Below are 19,631 nucleotides of genomic sequence, written 5' to 3'. Positions count from 1 at the left end.
TGTCTGTTCTCAGGAAGTGGGGGGGGGGGGAGACTGCTAAACCCCACCTGCCGGAAGTGCCTTTTCGTGAGTACCTGGCTGTTCTTGCAACTCATCTCTCCAACCCCCGTTCGACACTGGCAAGTATACTTATATATATGACAGCAGGGCTGCTGCCACAGTGTACAAATGGGGGGGAGGGGGCACCAAGGGTTGAGAGTAAATCAAAGCCGCGGGGAATGTCAGGCAGTTTCCCGAGGATCCTTGTATTCTCACAGGGCGCCCTTTTCTCAGAAGTCGGCTCTGAGGCATGCAGTTTGCAACTATTTCCTCTGGGGCAGTGGCAATATCGGGCGTTTTAACCTAAATTGAGCGGATTAACCCTTAGGTCTTTGCCCTTCATTTCCTCACCAGTGGCTGTCCCCGAGATACAGGCTATCATTTACATTTAACACCCATGAGTTGGAAAGCACATGGTCACAGTGCATAGAGAATTCCAAATGTGAAGAGAGCGTTGAGATTTTTAAGTGGGGTGGTCTGGAAAGCCCTTACGCAGGTGCTTTTGACCAACAGTGAGTGTGTGGGCCCTGCAGATATGTGTTTGAAGTCAGGAGGTGGATGTTAGGTGCTATCTAAGATGTAGTCAGAGGCCCAAGATAAGTCTTTGGTATATAGATTCCTCTACCCGGCCCTAAGAGCTGTGACCTAGAAATCAGTTCATTAAAATATTTAATTAGGTAGCAAATGTGGTTTTTGGATCTTTTAGACACCTCATTCTCCTGGTTAAGAATGAAACTCATGTAAGACAGATCGAGATTCATATTCTCAACCACTTACTGGTTGCTTACGTTAGAGTTCTTAACCATTTCCTCTTGTGTAGAGTGGGAATATAGGTATTATTTTTTTAAAAGATTTTTTAATTTATTTGACAGAGACACAGCGAGAGAGGGAACACAAGCAGCGGGAGTGGGAGAGGGAGAAGCAGGCTTCCCGTGGGGCAGGGAGCCCGTTGTGGGGCTCCATCCCAGGATCCTGGGATCATGACCTAAGCCGAAGGCAGACGCTTACCGGCTGTTACCGGCTGAGCCACCCAGGCGCCCCATAGCTATTATTTTTTGAATGCTTACTTGGTGTCAGAGACAGTTTGCAGCTCTTTACATATATTAATTCATTTAATTTTTACAACGAAGCTATGTAGTTATTTTAATTGTTTCAAAAGTGAGTGAACTACAACATAACAAAATTAAATACGTTGTACAAAATCACATACCTAATAAGTAAGTCGTGGAGCCATGATCCCAACACAAATTGACTCCAAAATCTTCACTCTAACCCAGCAGGCTATACTGTTTCTCAGCACCAAGTTGATGAGGTTATTGTATTAAATGAGTTAATGCAGGGGCACCTGCCTGGCTCAGTGGGAGCGTGTGACTCTTGATGTTGGAGTAATGAGTTCAAGCCCCACATTGGGTGTAGAGATAACTTAAAAATATCTTAAAAACAAAATAAATGAGTTAATGCATATAAAACACTAGTTACAGTGCTTGGTTCACAGCTAAATTGTATTAATTGCTACCATCATTATTTTGAGCTGTAAACATCTAAGCCCCAAAATAGATAACTAAGTTGAAAAAGAGAACAGAGAAGCTATAACCTTCAGTTTTAGAGATGAGAAAACTAGGGGCGCCTGGGTGGCTCAGTCGTTAAGCGTCTGCCTTCAGCTAAGGTCATGGTGCCAGGGTCCTGGGATCAAGCCCCGCATCGTGCTCCCTGCTGCGGGAAGCCTGCTTCTCCCTCTCCCACTCCCCCTGCTTGTGTTCCCTCTCTCACTGTGTCTCTCTCTGTCAATAAAATAAAATCTTTAAAAAAAATAAAGATGAGAAAACTACACTTCAGGGAAGCAATTTACCCAAGGTCACACAGCTGGGGAATTATAGAGGTATCTGTTTTTTTGTTTTTGTTTTTTTAAGATTTTATTTATTTGACAGCGAGAGCAGGAACCCAAACAGGGGGAGTGGGAGAGGGAGAAGCAGGCTTTGCGCTGAGCAGGGAGCCCTAGGACCCTGGGATCATGACCTGAGCCGAAGGCAGCCACTTAACCGACTGAGCCACCCAGGCGCCCTATAGAGGTATTTGTAAAATACAGATCTTCTGTCTCTGGCAATACTTTTTCTGTTACACCAGCTTTTAGCAAAAGCTAAAAGAATGGTTCAGAGAAGAAAAGGATTATTTACTTAATGTATTAGTGATTTCCAGAAAACATTAATGATTGTTTTCAAAGGTAAGTGTGTTATATGGAAAAAATTCTCGAGTTCCTACTTATAAAAAATTATGCATAAAATGAAGAAAATTAAGTGACATCTTGTTTTATACACAGCAACATGCTTCTCATTCAGCTCCTCCACTTAGCTGTAAAAACGCATTAATCAGAACTGCCTGACATCTTCCTGAGCAAGACTTTCAGTAGGACCCGGTATGCTTCATTTCATCCAGAAATTTTCTCAAGCATCTTCAAAGGTTGGTTTATTCAGCAAATACTTGCTGGCAGTGCTTTGCTGGGGCAATAGCAATGAAAAAAAAGACATCCTTATCCTCGTATGTTTAGGTGATGGGGGAAAGGGTGGATAAAATACAAACAAGTATTTTTATTTGTATAAGTATTTGTATATAGTATTTAATACTGCAAGGGGTAAGTCCTCTGGAGAACTATAAGAGCAGAGAAGGGGAATAGGGACTATCAACAATAGACTTAGGATTGCACTTAAAAATAGAGGGGTCAGGGGTGCCTGGGCCCAGTCAGTTAAGCATCTGTCTTCAGCTGGGGCCCTGATATCAGGGTCCTGGGATCCAGCCTGATGTGGGGCTCCCTGCTTAGAAGGGAGTCTGCTTTTCCCTCTCCCCATGTCCCTCCCCCACTGCTCATGCGCTCTGTCTCGTGCTCTCTCAAATAAATAAAATCTTAAAAAAAATAGAGGGGCCAGGGGTGCTGACTCTTGATCTCAGGGTAGTAAGTTCAAGCCCCATGTTGGGGGTAGAGATCACTTAAAAATAAAAAATCTTAAAACAAAAAATAGGGGCGCCTTGGTATCTCAGTCAGTTAGGCATCCGACTCGATTTCAGCTCAGGTCATGATCTCAGAGTCCTGGGATTGAGCCCCACATTGGACTCCACCCTCAGGGGAGTCTGCTTGAAGATTCTCTCCCCCTCCCCCCAGTAAACAAATAAATCTATTTTTTAAAAAGATTTTATTTATTTGAGAGAGAGAGCATGAGAGGGGGGAGGGTCAGAGGGAGAAGCAGACTCCCCGCTGAGCAGGGAGCCTGATGCGGTACTTGATCCTGGGACTCCAGGATCATGATATGAGCCAAAGGTAGTCGCTTAACCAACTAGGCCATCCAGGCACCCTAAATAAATCTGTTTTTAAAAAACTAGAGAGGTAAGAAGAGAGAGAATTAGCCATGCAGGTAGCTCAGGGAAGAACATTCCAAACAAAAGGAAGAAAAGGCCCCAGGATGGAATAATTCCTAGCATTTTAAGGAGTCACCAAGATTCTTAAATTAACTTTCATTTTTTTCTTTCATCCAGTGCTTTTTGAGTTACTCTTCATCTATTAACTAGTTGAAGTCTGGAATCTGCTCACTAAAGCACAGAATCAGCAGGAAAGGTTATTACTTTGGCCATGTACCATGAAAGGCACTGGGGAGGGTTTTTTGTGGTTTTTTTTTTTTTTTTTTTTTTAAGGCAAAGAAAAAATTACTGGCCTGGCCCTCAAGTATACTGAGACAGACAAACACATGATTTTTTTTTTTTTTAAGATTTTATTCATTTATTTGAGAGAGAGAGAGCACGAACACAAGCAGGGGGAGTGGGAGAGGGAGAAGCAGGCTCAATCCAGGGACCCTGGGATCATGACCTGAGCCGAAGGCAGACGTTTAACCCACAGAGCCACCAGGCGCCCTGACCAACACATGATTTAAATTCACTGTGAGAATTATGATAGGAGTGTACATAAGGTACTTATAGGAGTATTAATTGAGATTGGGGAAACCTTCATGCTGAATTTTAAAAGATAGGTTCCGTAGATAGAAAAGTAGTATGTTAGGGGGCGCCTGGGTAGCCAGTCAGTTAAGCATCTGACTCATGATTTCAGCTCAGGTGTTGATCTCAGGGTAGTGGGATCAGGCTCCACACTGGACTTGGAGCCTGCTTGAGATTCTCTCTCTCCCCCTCTCCCTTTGCCCCTCCCCACTCCCTGCCTCAAAAAAAAAAAAAAGTAGTATGTTAGAATTCTAGGCAAAGACATATAGGAAGCAATGGAGCTATGGAAAGTATTTAGTGTCTCTAAAGCTAAACTGGAAGGTAGATTACTTTATACAAAACAGCATTCCCACAGTAATTAATGCTGCTCCTTTTTGCACGTTATAAATAGAAGAGACAGTTTAAAATGCCAGATACTAAAGATATAGTCTTTACCTATTCTTTCAGATATTCCTCTCATGGGATAAAATTAGTGGTAGGCCAAAATACATCACTAGGCTTCTTTCCAGTAGTTTCTCTTGCATGTTGTATAGCTGTTTGCTTGTCTTAGCTAGCATTAATAGCACCCTGTAGTCCAACCTTTCCGCAAAGTTTGATGTACTAATAGAAAGCAGATGGTTTGTTTTTATATTGTTTCAGTTTGGGATTAACTAACATGTGGTTATTTAAAAATCTGTTTTTGTCTGTTGGTTTTGTTTTCTCTATAGATGCTGAAGTACCCTTTCCCAGTCCGAGTAGGAGCCAGCAAAATAGAAACACTTTCTCTCAAGACATGTCACCAGCAGAACTTTACCCCTTTGTTTCCAAGGCCTTGGTTTTTCTCTTCATTACCAGTGTATATGAGGAAGACACAATACTATCATACCTCCCCATGCAGCTTTAAGAAGCAAAAGCAAGAAATACCTCCAGCCAAGCCAGCAAGCACCATCACTTACCTGCTTGACAGCCCAAAGCCAGCATTATACATAACTCTGGCAGGACTAATCCCCTTTGTTGCTCCACCACTGGTCATGGTGATGACAAAGACTTACATCCCCTTATTAGCTTTTACTCAGATGGCTTATGGAGCCAGTTTCCTATCTTTCTTGGGAGGGATCAGATGGGGTTTTGCTCTGCCAGAAGGTAGTACAGCCAAACCAGACTTCCTCAATTTAGCTAATAGTACAGCTCCTGTTGTGTTTTCATGGTTTGCCTTCCTTATTTCTGAAAGACTCAGTGAAGCTATAGTCACAGTAATAATAGGTTTGGGGATAGCATTACACATTGAACTTTTTCTCTTGCCACATTATCCCAATTGGTTCAAAGCCCTTAAGATAGTAGTCACTTTAGTGGCCTTGTTTTCATTGATAATCACTTTATTAGTTAAAGATACTTATCCAGAGAAAGGACCCAAGAGACCTGTTCAAGTAGAATAAATACAAAACTACTCTGTAGATGACGTTAGCATGTTGGCTATAAGCCTTGGAAGGTTGTATTTTGCCATCACCTTTTTATACTTCTCCTGTTTAACAGCTCTTTTCCTCCATCAATGTTTATTTCTTCTTCACAGATTTTTTTTCATTTCTTTATTTCATAGGAATTACCTGACAACAGTTTGAAAATCCCTAACAAGTCATTTTCACTTTAGATTACAGTTTTTAGTCTATGAATTATACATTTTAATGTTTTACTTGTTTTGAAGAATGTAAAATAATAAAAATGGAAATCCTTTTTGTTAGAGCCTTATGATCATTGGCAAAAGACAGGCACATTCTCCCACAAGAGGAAAACTTCATATCCATTAGTGTCTGAAAATAATAGGTGGTTCCAGTGTGGAGTTTTCATTGCAATTGCCCTGGGAATTGCATTTCCAAGCTTGTTTCATCTGGTATAATCTAGTTATATGAGCTGGAAGGATCTGTGGCTCTAAAGTCAGTAGGGAGCAGTGTCATGAGGGGAAGCCATGTTCAAAGAAAAGCTGAACATATTTTCCAGTTTTTATAGACACAACTCCATCTCCACATAACACCAGCTAGTCAAAAAATTTAAAAGAATAAAGTCACTAGTATATATAAATAGGAAAAGTCAAGCTGGAGCCATCTTGATGTTCTTACAAGTGGGGCTATCTAGTTTTACACATTAACTCAAAGAGAAGCGCTTTTTTTTGGTAAAGATTTTATTTATTCATTTGAGACACAGAGATAGAGCATGAGGAAGGGGAGAGGCAGAAGGAGAGGGAGAAGCAGGCTCCATGCTGAGCCAGGGGCTCGATGTGGGGCTTGATCCCAGGACCCTGGGATGACCTGAGCCAAAGGCAGATACTTAACCATCTGGGCCACCCAGGTGCCCCCAGAGAAGCTTTTTTAAAACAAGCAAAAGCAACACCTTAGAATCTAACTTGAAAACTTGGTCTCTTGAGATTCTTAGTCTTATAGAAAAGGAAAAAAACATTTTAAATGGCATAAGAATATAAATCAGTAAATGGTATCACCTGGTATATGTTATCTTTGTATAATACAGGTATTCAAATATTAGTTAACTTGAATTTCATAAGCTTAATTGTATGTTGAAGTCCTTGTCCCAGTATCTCAGAATGTGACCTTATTTGGAGACAGGTCTTTACAGAGGTTATAGTGCTAAAATGAGATCCTAAGGGTAGGCTGTAATGTAATATTACTGGTATTCTTATAACAAGGGAAATTAGAGATAAACATGCATACGGGGAAAATGCCACGTGTACATGAAAGTAGCCATCTACATTCCAAGGAGAGAAGCCTGGAATAGATGCCTGCCTTTTAGCACTCAGAAGGAACCAACTACCAACACCCTGATTTTAGACAAGAGACAAAAAATTCCATTTAAATTTCTGTGGTACTTTGTTACAGCAGTCCTAGCAAACAAGCACAACACCCACGGAGCTAGACCTTGTTCTGAGCATTGAGAAGCCTACCAATGAAAGCCCATAGCTGAAACCACCACACAATCCTTTATCAATGCAAAGAATAGTTTACTAGAGCCTGATAATGAAGGAAGAAGAACCCTCTTCAGAAAATCTCTCCGAATTCTACTCACAGTGTTTTGGTGAGGAAACGTCTTTGCTTCTAAATTGCGTGAGGACTACACAAAGTTAAAACTTCTCTTATCTCAAATTCATCATCTTTCAGAATAGGGGCAAGTAGGGGCGCCTGGGTGGCTCAGTGGTTAAGCATCTGCCTTTGGCTCAGGTCATGATCCCAGGGTCCTGGGATTGAGTCCCATGCTGGGCTCCCTGCTCCACGGGAAGCCTGCTTCTCCCTCTCCCTCTGCTGCTCCCCCTGCTTGTGTTCCCTCTCTCGCTGTCTCTCTCTCTGTCAAATAAATAAAATCTTAAAAAAAAAAAAAAAAGAATGGGGCAAGTAACTCTTAAGCTATTTGCCCAATTTCACTACACAAATGCTGGTAAGTGCACTTTGTAAGTTAAAGTGTATGATTCTTTTTTAAAAAAAAACTGATTTTAAAGTACATCTGGTACTTTGGGCTCCCTGCTCAACGGGAAGCCTGCTTCTTCTCTCCCACTCCTCCCTCTCTCGCTACCTCTCTCTCTGTTGACAAATAAATAAAATCTTAAAAAAAAAAATAAAGTACAGGGGCGCCTGGGTGGCTCAGTCGTTAAGCGTCTACCTTCGGCTCAGGTCATGATCCCAGAGTCCTGGGATTGAGCCCCACATTGGGCTCCCTGCTCAGCGTGGAGCCTGCTTCTCCCTCTCCTTCTCCCCCTGCTTGTGTTCCCTCTCTCGCTGTGTCTCTCTGTGTCAAATAAATAAATAAAATCTTAAAAAAATAAAATAAAGTACATCTGCCTTTAAGTACATTGGACAGGACGTTTAGAACGATATTAGATTGTCAAATATTTTGGAGGAAGATCACATTAATAGCTGCTCAGGAAACATTTAAATGTGAGAACTAAATGTGCAGGTCCCTAAAGGAAAAACAAAACAGTAAAAAAACTTGGGCAATCCTATTACAGTTGGGTAATCTAGGAACACTGCTAATAAACTAAGTTAATGACTAATACAAGAAAAAGCAAAAATCAACATACTTTATTAGTACATTATTTTTAAGACCATGTCATTACCTAGAAGATAATACAATAATATGCATTTTTATAATTATCTATTTACAGGGATTGTCTGGATCCATTAAGCCCAAATACAGATTGTCTTGACATGTTTCTGCCACAGCAGTACAAAATGCCTCCCTTCATGTGCCATTTCAGGTTGGCACCAGGCAATTATGAGAATTAAATTATAGGAGTATTTTGTAAATCTCTTTTGAACCAGAATGCAGATTCTCTGTAGAGAAATACTAAAGGCACATGGAGTTTAAATAATCTACAAATTATGTCATTCCTTGACATATTATAAATCTCACCAGGCACCTATGACCCTTAGGACTTTTAGGATACCCCAAAGAAGACACAGAGCTTTCTATCTATACTATATAAGCTTTTCTTAATACATGCATATGGTTAAGTTATGAAACAAAGTATCCTTGTGGGCCAATCCAAATATTTTAGATATGAGGGCTACCTGAGTCTTTAATGCTTACCAACAAAGATTTTTTTTAAAGATTTTATTTATTTGAGAGAATGAGAGAGAGAGAGATTGAGCACAAGAGTGGGGAGGGACAGAGGGAGAAGCAGGCTCCCTGCTAAGCAGGGAACCCGATGTGGGACTCGATCCCGGGACTCCAGGATCATGACCTGAGCCGAAGGCAGTGGCTTAACCAGCTGAGCCAACCAGGCGCCCCCAACGAAGATTTTCTATCTAAATAAGCTGCTGATACACTGTAATAATACACTGAAGGACTTTAAGAAAGAAAGGGAGAAATCAGGTGCCTTGCTGGCTCTTGATCTCAGGGTTGATTCAAGCCCTACACTGGGTGTAGAGATTGTTTAAAAATAAAGTTAAAAAAAAAAAGGAAAAGGGGAAATTAGGAATATACTAATCAAATCCTGGAATCATAAGATAAACCTAAATGTATGTAAGACCTTTAATATATGTATGGCTCCAAGCGACTGGTAGAAATAACTAAAAGTGATGATCAGGTACACAAAGAATGTTCCTCTCAGAACCAGACAGAGAACAATTCTTTAGAATGTTTCTCGGCGGGGGGAGGTACCTGGGTGGCTGAGTCATTGAGCATCTGCCTTGGGCTCGGGTCATGATCCCGGAGTCCTGGGATCGAGGCCCGCATGGGGCTCCGTGCTCCGCGGGGAGTGTGCTTCTCCCTCTCCCTCTCCCACTCCCCTTGCTTGGGTTCCCTCTCTCTCTGTCTCTCTCTGTAAAATAAATAAATAAAATCTTTAAAAAAAAATGTTTCTCAGGGGGAAAAATGAAAAGTTTTGAGACACAGTTTTGGATCAGAGGCCTTTCACCTTAATGCTTTTGTCAATGTCTATAAAAAGCTTCATAGGTACCTACAATTCCACCTTCTCCAAACCAGACAGTAGGCTTTGTACTAAGTTCATACTTAGGATTGCCCAAGTACAAGTAAGCTTCACAAAGCTTGATAGTCTAATAAAATTCCCTCTTCCCAAAGCCAAGCAGATATTTTTGATAACTATTTAGAAAACAGGAAAGAAACTTAAGAGGTACCTATCTCTCACTGGGCTCTGTCATCCATTGTATCATCCAATTGCACTAAAGGACTGTCACTAAGAACCTCCAGTAATTCCTCGCTTACATTTTCAGCATTAAGACAAAAAACGTAAGAGAGCAAAAGCTTTTTTAATCTTGTTATCAACAGGCAAAAACTTATCTATCTATATAAACATCTATAGAGATAGCTAGATATTTCCCACATGTCCCTCCCAGTGTATCTGCTGCCAATAAAAAGTTTGGGGCTAGTGAAAACTCCTGGCAACAAATAAAAGTAGGGAGTTGTTTCACTGGCTTTCTCTGTAGGTTCAACCGTGGCCATGGAAAATTGTGCCATAGACTGAATCATGAATGTACAGACATCTTTAAGCTGTCTCATTGATATTCTTACATCACATAAGGGTCATGTTACAGCTTGGCTGACACTGGAGAAGCAGCTAATGGGGCTATTTGCCAAGAAGCTTCTAGCAAATCATTTTTACAAATAGGACTCTACTCCTAAGAGGAGAATTCTAGAGCATAAACAGCATTCCTATTGGTAAGCTTGGCAAATCTGTGTGAGTTCTTTATTAATTTAGGATATATTCCGTATCTCTCCCTACACAAATTCTTAGAAAAATCATTCTTTAGTCATTTATCTACCAAATACATGGAAAAGTCAATAGAATCAGAGGATCCTATCACCAAAGACATATGTGATTTGCAAAGAGTCAGATCCTATATTTTCAAAAATGTTTCTTGTGCTCCCTTAGGCTTTATATTTCATAGTACAGCAACACCTCCTTCACAACGACTGGTGATCATGTTACCAATTTCTGTCCATGTATCTGAATGAGGGTTATAAACTTCAACTGAGTCCAAGGTACCTGGAGCCAAGAAGTCATGGCTGGAAGATCGACCTCCAGAAACATACAGAAGTCCATTGACTGCCACAACACACATGCCTGCTCTAGGCACTTTCATTGAGGCAACTTCAACCCACTTTTCCTGGTTAAGAGGGGGGAAAAAAAAGTTAGCAGAATCATAAATGACAATAGAGAAAACTGCTGAGAAATCAAATACTCTAGTTCTTTTTACATATTTAAATTTCAAACTGAGAGTCCAGTCATATAAATATATATAGGACATTTTCAAGGGAATGTTTGAGCAGGTATAGACAAAGTAGCGAATTTAGAAGAAAACAATTGAAAAACATGTCTGTAATTAACTATAAATCATGATCAGGAGATAATCTAAACCTATATAGAAAGGCATTCTGTGAAACTGTTCTATGGAATACATGTAGGTAATGCACACACACACACAACACAAACCCACAAAGCTCCAAGGAGAAAAAAGCTTATACACAGAAGGGCTTTTAAAAGGCTTTAATATGCTAATGACCCTTATAAATCTCCAAGAGAATGATATTGCTATCACACTTGCCAAGTTATTGACCATGGAATCCTTTTTTTCAAAGACCATCCAGTGGAGTCAATAATTTGCGAAACACATTTTCAGAAAGGTAGTATAGATCAAGGTTTGGAAACCTATTTTTGTAAGAATGATCTTTCCAGGTTAAAAGGTTATTTTATAAAACAAGAATACTTCAACAAACGGTGTTGGGAAAACTGGACAGCTACATGCAAAAAAATGAAACTGGACCACTCCCTTACACCATATACAAAAATAAGCTAAAAATGGATAAGGATCTGAATGTGAGACCTGATACCATAAAAATCCTAGAAGAGAGTACAGGCAGCAGTTTTTCTGACATTGGCTGTAGCAACATTTTTCTAGATATGTCTCTTGAGGCAAGAAAAAAATAAAAGCAAAACTAAACTATTGGGATTACATCAAAATAAAAAGCTTCTTTCTGCACAGCAAAGAAAACAATCAACAAAACTAAAAGATAACCTACTGACTGGGAGAAGATATTTGCAAATGACATATCTGATAAAAGGGTTGGTATCCAAAATATATAAAGTACCAACTGTTACAACTCAATACCAAAATAATCATTTATCATCACCCAATTAAAAAATGGGTACAAGACATGAACAGACATTTCTTAAAGGAAATCTGAAATTACAGAATCTATGACAAGTTGGCATAGCTGAAAAAACTCATATTTTATTTATTTATTTGGAGAGAGAGAGAGCACACGAGCAGGGGGAGGGACAGAGGGAGAGAGAGAATCCCAAGCAGGCTCCATGCCCAGCACGCTGCCCAACACAGGGCTAGATCTCATGACCTTGAGATCATGACCTGAGCTGGAATCAAGAGTCAGACACTTAACTGAGCCACCCAGGTGCTCCCAAAATACTCATATTTTAAAAGACAGAGATATTCACAAAAATAGCTGGTTTAATCTTAAAAAAAAAGAAGAAGAAGATGTGGTACAAGATGAAATTAGAGAGGGAGACTAAACATAAGAGACTCTTAAGCATAGGAAACAAACTGAGGGTTGCTGGACGGGAGATGGGTACAGGGTTGGGTAACTGGGTGATGGACATTAAGGAGGGCATGTGATATAATGAGCACTGGGTATTATATAAGACTGATGAATCACTGATCTCTACCTCTGAAACCAATAATACATTGTATGTTAATTGAATTTAAATAAAAATAAAAAAAAAGAAAATCCATGTAAAACTTTTGACTCCCCAAAAACCTGACTACTAATAGCCTACTGGGATTGTTTGTTTCGTTTGCTTTTTTTTAGAGACAGGGAGGAAGGGAGAGAAGGGCAGAGAGAATCTTAAGCAGGCTCCACACCTAGTCTGGAGCCTGATGTGGGGCTCAATCTCACAACCCGGAGATCATGACCTGAACCAAAGTCAAGAGTTGGACGTGTACCTGAATGAGTCACCCAGGCACCCCATTAATAGCCCATTGTTGACCAAAAGCCTTACCAATAACATAGTCAATTAACACATATTTTGTGTATGTATTATGTACTATATTCTTACAATAAAGTAAGCTACAGAAAAGAAAATGTTATTAAGAAAATCATAAGGAAGAGAAGATACATTTACAGTACTATATTGTATTTACTGAAAAAAATCCATGTATAAGTGGACCCACACAGTTCAAAACCATGTTGTTCAAGGGTGAGCTATAGGGAGAATACTAGGAGCCAAGTTTTTAACTAATGGAGAAAGTATTTACAAACATGGAAATGGGGAAGGCCTGAAAGAACCTGAGATACTGCACTGGAATTTGAGTTATCATTATAAACTTGTGGTTTTATCACATATAAGACTTACATGTTAAGAAATACTTACAAATGAATATGTGTGTGAATACATACATGTATATAGGTACATGTATTCCTAGCTCTGTTTACTGAGAGTGCCTAGAAGCAGCAATATTCCAGTAGCCATGGGTAGTCTGAGTGCCTAGACCTTGGTTTCTAAATACTATCCCCTTCACTAAGAGGAACTGGAGCTTCTTAGAGAAATGGCTGATTTCAGGGCTAGAGCAAAGAAAGTACAAAATGAGCTTGAAATATTTTATTATGCTAGAAAGTAAAGACATGCTCAATGAATGATGGTAACATGTCAAAATGACATAGGAAGGATTTCCACTTACAGCTACAATAGAATAATTGTCACCAAAGCTGTCCTTCTGCCATAAAGACCTAGAAAAGTAGACAAAACCTAAGAAACAAAAGTTCCCAGACAACAGACAATGAAAAACTGTGATCACTCAGAAATAGAAACAAAGAAGGTGAGCTTCATGGTTGTCTAGGCTTTCTGTCTGGTGGGGCTTTCTGAACACCACAGAGAAGGGAATTCCCAAGCACCGCATGATGGTAATCTGATTTAGGAGGCAGAGATCAGAGTTTAGAGAGGTTGAAGCAGCCAAGATTTGCAAGCAAGACTGCCAGAGGTCCCCTTGTGTCTTTAGCTGAATGCCACTAATCTGTGCAATGCATAAAGTAAAACTCCATGAGAAACAGGCAAAGAACAACTCATAGGAGGATATGATATAACAAGAAGTATACATTTGGCCTCTGGGCCCAGTTCCTGACTCAGAACTCCTAAATCCCTGGGAATTCCCTGGATGATGGAAGTGTCTTTTGTTCTAATGAGGCAACTCTTGGTGGACTCCTTAAATAGCTTCAGAAATGGGGGCTGGTTACCAGAAAGACCAAGCCAGAATTAGAAGCTTGGAACTTTTAGCCCCACTCCCTATCATTTGGGGAGGGGAGAAGGGTTGGGGGTTGAATTAATAATCAATTATGCCTACATCATGAAGCCTCCATAAAATCTCTATACTATGGTGTTCAGAGAGCTTCCAAGTTGGTGAACACATCCATGTGTCAAGACAGTGTCACAACCCAAATTCTACATAGACTCCTACATTCAAGACCCTTCTGGACCTTGCTCTATATACTTCTTTATCTGGTTATCCATTTGTATCCTTTATAATAGACCACTAATAGTACATACAGTGTTTCCCTGAGTTCTGTAAGCCATTAGAGCAAATTATTGAACCTGAGGAAAGGATTATGGGAACCCCCAATTTGTAGCCAAGTCAGACAAGTGTAAATAAGTCAGTGGTTAACCTGATGACCCACTACTTGTAGTGGCATGTAAAGTGAGGGGCAATCTTTTTAAACTGAACTCTTGGGGTGCCTGGGTGGCTCAGTCGTTAAGCATCTGCCTTCAGCTCAGGTCATGATCCCAGAGCCTGGGATCGAGCCCCGCATCAGGCTCCCTGCTCAGCCGGGAGCCTGCTTCTCCCTCTTCCACTCCCCCTGCTTGGGTTCCCCCTCTCACTGTCTCTCTCTCTCTCTGTCAAATAAATAAATTATTTTTTTAAAAAAGAGAGAAACTGAGCTCTTAACTTGTGGGGTTGTCAGGGTCAGAAATGAATTGACTTGAGGGTACCTAGTTGGAGACCAGAGAGAACTGGAAAACAGCTCAGTATGGAAAACCCACACATTTGGTGTCAAAAGTATTGTGACTAGAGAAACTGTTTTCCATTTTAGGAGTTGTAAGCTGAACAATACCCAGAGCTCACACAAAGCTGGATGACATTCTAGTTTTGACTAGCCAAAATAAAGACACCTTGCTGAACAGCTAGGACATTCAGTAGAGACTCAAGAAGGGTCATTCTTTATTTAGTAGGAAACCTAAAGGAAAGACTACTCTCGACTACTCTTCCTTACAAAACTTAAGAATATGTCTCAAAATAATCAGTCTGATTTGCAAATAATTTAGCTGCTTACCAAAAGTAAACTCAATACTTCCTAAAATAAGAAAATAAAATCCAAACACTCAGCAAAGTAACAGTCACAGTGTCCACCATCCAATCAGAAGTTACTAGAAATGTGGAAAAGCAGGAAGAAGGTGACTCAAACAGGAAGAAAGTTCAACAGATACAGGTCCAAAAGTGATGGTGATAATGAAATCAGCAGACCAGGACTTAAAAACAGATATTATAAATATGTTCAAGGATCTAAAGGAAAACATGAACATGAGGAGAGAAATGGAAGATATTAAAAACAACAACCAAAAAGATCTTTTAGAGCTAAAAAATATAATATCTGAAGCGAAAAATTCCCTAAATGTAATTAGACACTGCAAACTAGAAGTGTGACAATGTAGATTAATGAACTTGAAAACACAGCAAGAGAAACCATCCAAACTGAAGCACAGAGAACAGAATTTCACTTAGGCAAGATGAATAAGTTCTAGAGATCTAATATACAACATGGAAACTATAATTCATAATACTATATCGTATACCTGAAATTTGGTAAGAAAGCAACGCTCACCACACACGAAAAAAGGAAAAGAGAATCTGAAACTAATATTATACTGTATGTTTAACTACACTGGACTTTTTTTAAAAATTAGAATGGCTAATAAAGACTTCAGCTAAATGGGAAAAAAAGGAAAAGGAAACTATAAGGTGATGAGTATGTTAATTAGCTTGATTTGGTAATTATTTCACAATATATATCAAAACATCACATTATACACCTTAAATCTACACAATGTTTATTAAGTATACCTCAATGAAGCTGTAAAACAAAAATGAACTGAAGCACAGAGAGAAAAAAGATGGGGAGAAAAAAATTAACAGAGCCTCAGTGACCTGTGGGACAATATTAAAGTGGTCTTACATACATGTTATTGGAGTCTCAGAAAAAGAGCAGGAGAATATCTGAGGAAATATGGCTGAAAACATTTACTCTGATGGAAGCTATAATTCCACAGATTCAAGGAGTTCAATGAATTCTAAACAGGTTAAACACAAAACTCCAAAAAGACACACCATAATCAAATTACTGGAAACCCATAATAAAGAGAAAATTGTAAAAGCCTCCAAAGGAAAAAAAGACACATTACATACAAGGGAACAAGGATAAGAATGACTACTGACATCCCATCAGAAATGGTGCAATAAGGAATGCCTGGGTGGCTCAGTCAGTTAAGCGTCTGCCTTCAGCTCAGGTCATGATCCCAGGGGCCTGGGATCGAGTCCTGCATCAGGCTCCCTGCTCAGCGGGGAGTCTGCTTCTCCCTCTGCTACTCCCCCTGCTTGTGTTCTCTGTCTCTTTCTCTCTGACAAATAAATATTTAAAAAAAAAAAAAGAAAATGAACACTAAGAGAATAAATGCCAGCAGACCAGCACTAAAAAAAATACTAAAGGAAGTTCTTCATGCTAAGAGAAAATGTTATGAGACAGAAACTTAGTTCTACACAAAAGAATAGAACTGGGAATGATCCGGACACCTGGGTGGCTCAGTCATTAAGTTAAGTATCTGCCTTCAGCTCCCGGGGTTCTGGGTTTGAGTCCTGCATCGGGCTCCCTGCTCAGCGGGGAGCCTGCTTCTCCCTCTGTTTGCTGCTCCCCCTGCTTGTGCACTCTTTTGCTCTCTCTCTCTAACAAGTAAATAAATAAAAATAAAATCATAAAAAAAAGAACTAGGAATTAGGAATTATTAATATAGGCATAATTATAGAAGACTTGAACATTAAAATTTTATTTTAGGGGCACTTGGGTGGCTCAGTCATTGAGCGTCTGCCTTCGGCTCAGGTCATGATCCCAGAGTCCTGGGATCGAGCCCTGCATCGGGCTCCCTGTTCCGCGGGAAGCCTGCTTCTCCCTCTCCCCCTGCTTGTGTTCCCTCTCTCGCTGTGTCTCTCTCTGTCAAATAAATAAATAAAATCTTTAAAAAATAATAATAAAATTAAAAAAAAATTTATTTGAGGGCGCCTGGGTGACTCAGTCATTAAGCGTCTGCCTTCGGCTCGGGTCATGATCCCAGGGTCCTGGGATCGAGTCCCACACTGGGCTCCCTGCTCGGTGGGAAGCCTGCTTCTCCCTCTCCCACTCCCCCTGCTTGTGTTCCCTCTCTCTGTCAAATAAATAAATAAAATCTTTAAAAATTTTTTTATTTTAAATATAATTGACTGTTGGGGTCCCTGGGTGGCTCAGTCAGTTGAGCATCTGCCTTCGGCTCAGGCCATGATCCCAGGTCCTAGGATCAAGCCCTGCATCAGGCTCCCTACTCAGTGGGGAGCCTGCTTCTCCCTCTGCCACTCCCCCTGCTTGTACTCTCTCTCTCTAATAAATAAATAAATAAATAATCTTTAAAAAAAGAGAGAAAGCTAAAAATAAATAAATAAAAATGGTTTAAAATTAAAAAAAGAAAAAGAACAAGAAAGTGAAGTAATATGATACTATTCAAAGGTCACCTTGATACAGTAATATGTATAGTATAAATATATATAATACATAATGTAAACCCTACAGTAACCACTAAAAAGTGAAGTGTTATAGTTAATTGGATAATAAAAGAGATAAAATGGAATACTAAAACAATCAACATAAAGACAGAAAAGAGGGAAAAAATGATCAAAGAATGAATTGTACAAATAGAAAAACTGCAAAACAGGAGTCTAAAAACCGACCATTTCTGTAACTACATTACATATAAATAGTAAAAACTCTAAAGACTCCATTTGAAAGTTGGAGATTGTCAAACTGGATAAAAAAAGAGACTACAACTGTATGTTATCTTACAAGAGATGCAGCTTATAAAGATGTAGATAGATTTAAAGTGGAAGGAAAGAAAAAGATGTATCAGGTAAATAATAATCAAAAGATAGCTTGGCTACATCAGTGGTTACATTAATATCAGACAAAGTAGACTTAGGAACAAAGAATATTACCAAAGATAAAGATAAATATTCCATGACTGTGAAAAGGATCAAATTCATCAAGAAGACAATAATCTTAACCTGTACACACTTAATAACAGAGATTCAAAATATGCGCAGGGAAGGAAAAATTCTTCCTTTACTCTTAAGGTAAATTCTTCCAGCTGGACTAAGAATTAAATTTACATCAGACAGATTAACAAGAGAAAAAAAAGTTTTATTACTTGCACAAGAGGCCCAATAATGTAATTGAGACCTAAAGAAGTGACCAAGGCAATTTTTTTTTAAAGATTTTATTTATTTATTTGAGAGAGCAAGAATGAGAGAGAGAGAGAGCACATGAGAGGGGGGAGGGTCAGAGGGAGAAGCAGACTCCCTGCTGAGCAGGGAGCCCGATGCGGGACTCGATCCCGGGAATCCAGGATCATGACCTGAGCCGAAGGCAGTCGCTTAACCAACTGAGCCACCCAGGCGCCCCCCAAGGCAGTTTTTATACAGAGACAATAAATCTGTGGGGAATTGACAGGACAAAGTAAAATTAAAAGTAAAATTAACTTTAGGAGCTTTAATTAGTAAGAAGTTCTAAAGAGAATTTGGGCTCTGATAATAAATTAGTAAAAAAGTAACAAGGGTTGTTTATACATTCTTCTTGGCTCTAAATTTCCCATCTGGGTGATACAGATGCCTTTTTAAACTTCCTGGTACAAGGAAGGTACCTTTCAAATAAGAGATTTATTTCCTGCTTTTAGGGGGATAGAGGAGGGTCAGAAAGTCCTTCTTGCATAGCCTCTTAAGTAACTTTTATTTAAAATAATCAATATGCCAGGGGGGCATGGGTGGCTCAGTCAGTTAAGCATCTGACTCTTGGTTTCAGCTTGGGTCATGATCTCAGGTTCCTGTGATTGAGCCCTGTGGCGGGCTCCTGGCTCAGAGGGGAGTCTGTTTCTCTCCCTCTCCCACTGTCCCTCTCCCTGCTCAAGTTCTTTCTCTCAAATAAATAGATCTTTAATAAAATAATAAAATAATCAAGATGCCAAAGTAGCACATGTTGGGGCAGCCTGCCCTTGGCTCCTACATTTCTTAGGTAAAACCTGACAAAAATGAAAGGAGAAACAGAGAAATCTGTAATTACATTTGAAGATTTCAACCCTTCTTTCTTAATAATTGACAAAACAATTGCACAAGTTAAAAAGACTAGGGAAGACTTGAACAACACTAACCAATCTGAACTAACTGACATTTATAGACTACTACACTCAACAACAGCAGAATACAAATTCCTTTTAGGCAGACATGGAACCATTTACCAAGACAGAAATCATACAAAGTATGCTCTCTGATCACAATGGAATTAAATTAGAAATAAGTAATACAAAGATCTGGAAAATCCCCAAATATTTGGAAAATAAATAACATACTTCTAACAACTCACTGCTCAAAAAAGAAATTACCAGGGAAATTAGAAGATATTTCAAGATAAATGCTAATTAAAATATAACCAAATAAATAAATAAATAAAATAGAACATATCAAAATGTGGGGGATGCACTTAAAACAGTGCTTGAAAATAATTTATAGTTTTAAACATTTACATTATAAAAAAAGAAAGGTCTAAAATCAATCATTTAAGGGGTGCCTGGGTGGCTCAGTCTTTAAGCGTCTGCCTTCAGCTCAGGTCATAATCCTAGGGTCCTGAGATCGAGCCCCACATCGGGCTCCCTGCTCAGCGGGAAGCCTGCTTCTCCTTCTCCCACTCCCCCTGCTTGTGTTCCCTCTCTTGCTGTGTCTCTCTCTGTCAAATAAATAAAATCTTAAATAAATAAATAAATAAAT

The 19,631-nt window shown here is 39.5% G+C and overlaps 2 protein-coding genes across 5 annotated transcripts in view; one reads left to right on the top strand and one right to left on the bottom strand.

The window, feature by feature from the left end:
• The first annotated feature begins 1,966 nt into the window (after positions 1-1,966).
• On the top strand, positions 1,967-5,865 carry TMEM69 (transmembrane protein 69). The gene is made up of 3 exons (XM_025856793.2): positions 1,967-2,108; positions 2,357-2,496; positions 4,725-5,865. The coding sequence occupies exons 2-3, from the start codon at positions 2,455-2,457 to the stop codon at positions 5,430-5,432; spliced, it is 750 nt and encodes a 249-aa protein (XP_025712578.1). The 5' UTR covers positions 1,967-2,108; positions 2,357-2,454; the 3' UTR covers positions 5,433-5,865.
• Positions 5,866-8,054: 2,189 nt separating this feature from the next.
• The window catches only part of IPP (intracisternal A particle-promoted polypeptide), a 38,900-nt gene continuing 27,323 nt past the window's right edge, over positions 8,055-19,631 (bottom strand). For 3 of the 4 annotated variants that reach the window (XM_025856788.2, XM_025856790.2, XM_073902686.1), the window contains one exon: positions 8,055-10,622. In XM_025856788.2, the coding sequence (XP_025712573.1) occupies positions 10,398-10,622 (225 nt within the window). In that variant the 3' untranslated portion in view covers positions 8,055-10,397. Of the gene's footprint in view, positions 10,623-18,221; positions 18,890-19,631 lie in introns of those variants that run through there. The other variant, XM_073902687.1, reaches the window with a different exon arrangement.

Source organism: Callorhinus ursinus, unplaced genomic scaffold (assembly GCF_003265705.2).
Source record: "Callorhinus ursinus isolate GAN/ISIS: 27379988/994484 unplaced genomic scaffold, GSC_fseal_2.0 scaffold18, whole genome shotgun sequence".
Classification (NCBI taxonomy): Eukaryota; Metazoa; Chordata; class Mammalia; order Carnivora; family Otariidae; genus Callorhinus; species Callorhinus ursinus.
This window is presented reverse-complemented; position numbering and strand designations above follow the sequence as displayed.

Bases quoted from the DNA above. Each gene is read 5' to 3' on its own strand.
- TMEM69 (XM_025856793.2), top strand. From the start codon at position 2,455: ATGCTTCATTTCATCCAGAAATTTTCTCAAGCATCTTCAAAG. The intron at 2,497-4,724 runs GTTGGTTTATTC...TTTTCTCTATAG, and splicing joins TTTCTCAAGCATCTTCAAAG to ATGCTGAAGTACCCTTTCCC.